Here is a 7047-nt window from a genome sequence, read left to right as displayed (position 1 = left end):
CCCCCCAATCCGCCCTGCTCTGTGTGTGATAGGTGGCGGTCCCCCAACTCCCCTATTGGCCCTGCTCTGTGCATCACAGGGGGGAGCTCCCCAACCCCCTCTTTATCTGAAAGAAGATTTATTTTAATTCATAATTTATAAGAACTTGTTTTGTCAAAGTGCTAATATAAGGATCTAGAGCAGTGGTTCTCAACCTTGGCTGCACATTAGAATCACCTGGGAATCTTTTTAAAATCCTGATTTCTGGGCCTCATTCTACGGAAATTCTGTTTCTTTGTTATGGGGTGGGGTCACAACATTAGTAACAAAGAAACAGAATTTATAGAGGATAAGGCTCAGAAATCAGGATTTTAAAAAGATTTCCAGGTGATTCTAATGTGCAGTCAAGGTTGAGAACCACTGATCTAGAGTAAAACAGGGCCATAATTGTTTTTTGAAGTGTTCTATCTCATATTCTCAGGCTGGTGACACTTCATTCCTTTGTTATTAGCTTTCTATTTTCATTTATCAGCATCATTTATTGTTCTGTCTCCCTAAAGATATGTAAGAATTTTTGAATAAAATGTTTCTTTTTCACACTTGATGATGGCAACAGGAGTCATTGTTCCACTCAGACCATGGACACTTCCGTATATTCATGCAGGTCAGGCTATTACACAGCACTTGGTTATTTTGTTTTTGTTATTGCTCCTCAGTTTGGAAGAGGGAAACAGGAGTCTTGCTTGTGATGAATGTAATCTCAATGACACCAACAAAGGAGGGTCCCTTGAGCCAGCTGTATTTAGGGCAAAACTCTCAAATCAAATAATAAAGTATAATTTGTTTGTTAAAGAATAAAAACTAATGACCAGGTAGGTGGCTGTATTCTTCCACTACTGAGTGAGTCAGCTGGGTTCAGTTTCTATTTCACCATCACCAAAGCCCAAAGGAAAGAATTAACCCAAGAAAAAATGTGAAAGTAAGCACTGGAGTCATATAGAAAGTCTCTAGCAGCCTTGACTTTAATTTTTAGAAGGACTTTTCCATTCTGAGCATTTACCATATGTTTATCTCATTTTTTCTACAAAGTTCTTGTCAACCTTTATATATAGTCATCTGAGCTCTAAGCAAGAAGTTAAAATTAAGAGCTTGTTTTCTAAATGGATTCCCAAATGCTTTTACAAAGCTTGGTAGGTTTAACAAATTTAATAAAAGCAGTCTCCACTTTGCTTCAATAAATGAAGAAGTTGTTCATCTCCTCAGTTAGATAGCAGTTATCCTATCGTTAGTGTTTAGTTTATATTATTACATCATATGTGTTGATAAATGTTTTAAAATATACATTTCAAACACCAGCCTTTAAGATAAAATAAAATAAAAACACTCAAAACCCTTTCTCCATGGATTATAAAGGAATGCTCTTATTTAACTGACAAGCTGCATTTCTAGTACTTCCCCATTTCAATTCCATTGCCAATTAGTATTTTTAAGCCTATGTAATAAATTCTCACAAACTCTGAGCAAAATGTAGGTGTCATTCAGATGTGAAGACCTATTACAAGATTAAAACAGATTTCTAATGCATTTATCATTCATTTTGTAGCATGTGATTTAAAAAAAAAAAAAGATGAATAGCTTGACAGTTCCCATTCATATACACTGAAACATAATACACTTGTACTAGTTTGGGGCTATTATGGACCTTAACATGCAGTGTGACCTTGGTCTGAGAAAACATGTTTGGTTAGCACAGAAACTTAATCATAAGAAGTCATTAGTAGAATCCTTCTTCTTTACAGCCCTTTTCTAGGACTAGGAAATTTATTGCTTGTGGGACAGGTAGGATATGAACAATGGGCCAAATAGAGTCCAGGGTTATCTCATCTGTGTGAAAACTGCTGCTGAAAATCAATGTGACCTCTGCTACACTGTCATCGCAATTCCCACCCTCCGTGTCCTATTTGTCTTTTGGTAGAAGCTTAGATCTGTGTGCCTGTCTCTATGTGTCTCTCTTGGGCCAGATTATCAAAATGAATCATTGCCTGCATACCTCTTATATTTCTATTTATTTTCCTGGTGTTGACTAGGTCTGATGAAATATGATTCTTTTTGCATTTGATCCTCACTGCAGCCAGTAACACCTAATTCAACCATGTCTATCTCTTTAAAGAAGAGTAATACTATTTGAAACTTCAATCTCCTGTACAGCAACACAAACCATAGACCATACAACCTGTCTTCATAGACAATAGTAATTTTCCTTTTAACCAATTTAGTGGCATTTCTTTCATCTCCAAATAGAAAACTTTGGACAATTTTAATGTGGTTATAATTTTGTTTTATGCATACTGAATGTATTGCTTCTTTTTCAGGCATCTTATTTGTAAATACTCCTCAGATTGTTACCACTGAGTTGAATGTGTGTGTAGAGCAATACATAACAAGAAATCCATTAATTCTAAGAATTCTGCCACTAATACAAAATATTTATTCAGGGGAAATATTAAAATCTCCAAATTAGCAGGAAGTGAATGTTCTAAGTTTGTAACAGTTCATTTTTAAAAATAGACCTTCTAGGCTACATAAAATTTTACTTTAAGATTTATAAACATCAATAAAAATGTATAGAACCTCTTCTGTTATTAATTTTGGTAGAGCATATGAAGTCACTCTATCCATTTAATGCACTCATGTGCAAAAGACAAAATACTAGATAATACAGAATTCAAACAGTACAAATAAAGCATAATATCTCCTGGTTAGTTATTGAGAAATGTACTTTAAAAACATTAGATCTGTTGCCTAAGACATATTTTAAGATTTAGGGTGTTTTTGTTGTTGTTTTTTGAGATATTTCAAGTGTTCAAATCTTGCAGTTGAAATAGATCACAAATTTTGTGATAATGTTATCATTTCCTCTGAATTTCTTCACCTCTTACAAAACTGCCATGGACAGAAAAAAAAGAAGGGAGAAAGGAAGGGAGAAATGAAGAAAAGAAGGAAGAAAAAGAAAGATAGAAACGAGACAGAGAGGGAGGGAGAGAGAAAAAGATAGAGAAAAGAGGAAAGAAAAGAAAGGGGGAAAAAGAAGAAAAGATAGAGAGGAAAGGAAGGAGAAATGTTCTATAAAATGTTAGAGTTAATATTATAAGAAAGTTATAGAAAACACTTTCATCACATGTTTATGATTAAAATTTATTATTATTTGTATATTTAAACATCAGCTTTTAAAAATGAATTTATTGGTATGACATTGGTTAACAATCTTACATTGGTTTTAGGTATACAATTATATAATACATCAGAATTTTATTTTTAAGATTTACTATAAAAGCATTCCAAAAATATGTTCATTGTAGCTTCCTGTGTTAAAAGAAAATTAATAGGTTTATTTATGCATTTAATAGAATTAAGACAGATAAACAAATACTCTTTATAACATTTTGGATATAAATAACATGAAGCTTTAGTGAAAATAATTTTGATTCTCTAAAAAGTTGCTGAGCATTTTTATTCTTATAGATTTTAAAACATTGAAAGTTGTAAAGGTGATCTATATTAAAAGCATTTTATTCAAAGATAATGCTATCCCATCTCACAGAAGGCTCCCACAATTCTATGCCACAGCTTCCCAAACAAGAATTCCCATAAAAACCATGTTGACTGTGAAATAAATGGGGTTCAAGACTCTGCACATTACATATATAGAATGCTTACAATTGAAACATGAATTCTAACTGTATGACAAATCTATATTCCCTACAGGAACCAGAACCAATAGCTAGGTTTGTGTTTTCAAACCCTGTGAAAATTGGTTAGTCTGGATACAAGCCTAGTTTTTGGTGTGTGTTTTTTCTTGTATTAGTCTCATAACATATGGAGTTACTGAAAATTCATTTGACTAGAGACAAGCATATTTTCCAAACTTTGCTTATGTCCATTTACTGAAATAAAGAGACTGTAGTGAGTAGAGTAATTTTGTTTGAGCTGCTATGATTCACACCATCATATAATGTTGTTGAGGCTATTTAAGAATACCAGGGTTTGTTTGGTTACATTGCAAGAATGCCTCTTTGAATCAGTTTCCTTTTACATATGTCAAAAAATTCCAATTTCTAATTGCAGAGGAAACTTTGCTATTTGGCTCATACATCTCACATAAAATATTTTCAACCAGAATTCAAGTGGATAGACAAACAGTTGGCTTCTCAAAGTAAGAGGAGATTCCTTTCATAATTTGATATATCTATCCAAAATCATTTTTAAACATCTTATTTTTATCTCTTTATCTGAGATTTAGAGAAAAATCTTATTAAAATAAAGAAAATATGGGAGAAGAAAATAAAATTAAAAGGGGAAAATGATACAACATCTCTTTTTACAAGACTATTTTTTTTCATGAGAAATATTATTGGAAACAAAAGGTAACACTAGAATCTAGCCAAATGTCCATCAACTAGTGAATGATTAAACTAAAAGCAATATGCCAAAACCGGTTTGGCTCAGTGGATAGAGCGTCGGCTTGCGGACTGAAGGGTCCCAGGTTCGATTCCGGTTAAGGGCATGTACCTGGGTTGCGGGCACATCCCCAGTAGGAGATGTGCAGGAGGCAGCTGATCGATGTTTCTCTCTCCTCATTGTTTCTAACTCTCTATCTCTCTCTCTTCCTCTCTGTAAAAAATCAATAAAATATATATATAAAAAAAAAACTAAAAGCAATATATCCATGCAATTGAATCATTGTCAACAATAAAGAAGAAACCAATGACTCATGCTGCAACATGGATGAACCTCAAAACATTATGCTGTACTTTACATCCCTTTGACTCTTTTGTAACTACCAATCTGCACTTCACAACCCCTTCACTTTTTTCACTGTTAAACACACACACACAACACACACACACACACACACACACACACACACACACACACACACACAACATGCTAAGTGGAAGAAGCCATTCACAAAAGACCATGCATTATATGATTCTATTTATGGAAAATATCCAGATAAGGCAACCCTTAAAGTAGATTAGTGGTTGCTAGGAGCCAGGTGTGGGAAGAGAGATGAACTATAAATGAGCATGAAGGGTATTTGGGGTTGCTTGAGATGTTCTAAAATAGATTTGTGGTGATGGTTTCACAAGTCTTTAAATTTACTAAAAAGTCATTGAAGCATACATTTAAAATAGGTGAATTTTATTGTATATAAAATTTTTCTCAATAAAGTTGTTAAAATGAATAGAGATAGATGATGATATAGGTTGACAGATGATAGATAGATAGATAGATAGATAGATGAAAGATAGATAGATGATAGATAGATAGATAGATAGATAGATAGATAGATAGATAGATAGATGAAAGATAGATTTGAAGAGAAACAATTAAAAAGCAGTTTAAAGTCTACCAGGAAATTATCTGATTATTTAATTTATAGGTATTAATAAACATATCTTAAATGTGTTTCTCCAAATATCATTACTCTTTAGCAGTAAATGTTTTATTTGCAATGATTCTTTTCTGAAACACTTATTTTGAGAAATCAGAGGGAGCTGGGGATTATATATGCACAATTTCTAATTAGGAGTTTTTATTTAGTTTTAGAATCAAAATCTTTATAGATGCTATTAAAAGTGAATAAAACTGAACATTTTGAGTTGTTAATTTGTGAATCTTCTGATGTTAATTTTGTATTTTGCAGAAGAGGTACCAGTTCAAATCCCAATGATGAAGTCAACATTGGACAAGATCCAACTCACTCCTGGGCAGGCATTGCCTCCTGGATTCCCTGGACCATTCATTTTTGCTGATAGTTTGTCTTCTGTGGAAACTCTGTTGACCAACATTCAGGTCAACAATATTTCTATAAACAAAATAAATGTAATACAAGACATTAGCACCTACATATATTATGTCATATTTGAGAACTAAAACATATAAGATGAACCGCATTCCATTTGCTGTACTTTGACAGGGTCTACTGAAAGTGGCTTTGGATAATGCTCGCATCCAGGAGAAGCAGATTCAACAAGAAAAAAAGGAACTGCGAATGGAGCTCTATAGAGAAAGAGAAATTAGAGAAAACATTGAAAGACAACTCGCAGTAGAGCTTCAAAGCAGAAGTAAGTTTAACAAGATCAATTATGGAGAGAATACTGTGTTGGTGATATTTTCAATAGTAATATAAATATTTTTAGGGATAGCTTAGAAATGCTGAAAACAAATGCAAGCTAGGAATCAAATACTGTTTGTAATCTACAAGGTAAGATATTTAGTCTATATTTTCATAATAAAAACAATGAATTAGATATGCATTTCATTCCAGTTGCAGATTTGGAACCATGAATATTCCTAGTTTTCTCTACAATTTTATAAAATACACCTACCTGTATGTAGATAATCTAACAAATCTAGATTCTGGGGTTATAAGTTAAATAAAACTCAGTTCCTGTCCTTGAGAGATTTACATTTTAGAGGGCTAGCACAACCAACCAGTTAATTTCAAGAAAAAGTGTCAAGAGCAATGAAGTACAGTATATATGGTTATGTAGAGAGAGGCTAGTAAGTATAGCTTGGTGGTGGTGAGTGGGTAGATAGTTGAGGAAAACTTCCTGATGCTCACATGTGAACCTGTATCTTGAAGATTCAGTAAGCTACAAAAGGGCATGAGAGTTCCTGAGTTATTTTAACATTCTAGACCAGGGGTGAAGAACCCTTTTTCTGCCAAGGGCCATTTGGATATTTTTTTAAAATATATTTTCATTGATTTCAGAGAGGAAGAGAGAGGTAGAAAGAGAGAGAAACATCAATGATGAGAGAGAATCATTGATTGGCTGCCTTCTGCACGCCCCCCAATGTGGATCAAGCCCACAATCTGGGCATGTGCACTGACTAGGAATTGAACCTCAGCCTTCTGGTTCATAGGTCAATGCTCAACCACTGAGCCATGCCAATTGGGATATTTCTGGGTAACTTTTTATTTCTTTGATCTCTTTCTTAACACACCCGCTGTTTAAAAACATGTTATTTAGTCTCCATGTGTTTGAATGATTTTTAGTTCTT

The 7047-nt window shown here is 33.5% G+C and overlaps 1 protein-coding gene across 1 annotated transcript in view; it reads left to right on the top strand.

The window, feature by feature from the left end:
* DACH2 (dachshund family transcription factor 2) overlaps positions 1-7047 on the top strand; it is a 452839-nt gene that overhangs the window by 410296 nt on the left and 35496 nt on the right. The window contains exons 6-7 of the mRNA XM_006761453.1: positions 5687-5835; positions 5960-6107. Of these exons, the coding sequence (XP_006761516.1) occupies positions 5687-5835; positions 5960-6107 (297 nt within the window). The remainder of the gene's footprint in view (positions 1-5686; positions 5836-5959; positions 6108-7047) is intronic.

The sequence above is a fragment of the Myotis davidii genome, unplaced genomic scaffold (assembly GCF_000327345.1).
Source record: "Myotis davidii unplaced genomic scaffold, ASM32734v1 scaffold258, whole genome shotgun sequence".
Classification (NCBI taxonomy): domain Eukaryota; kingdom Metazoa; phylum Chordata; class Mammalia; order Chiroptera; family Vespertilionidae; genus Myotis; species Myotis davidii.
This window is presented reverse-complemented; position numbering and strand designations above follow the sequence as displayed.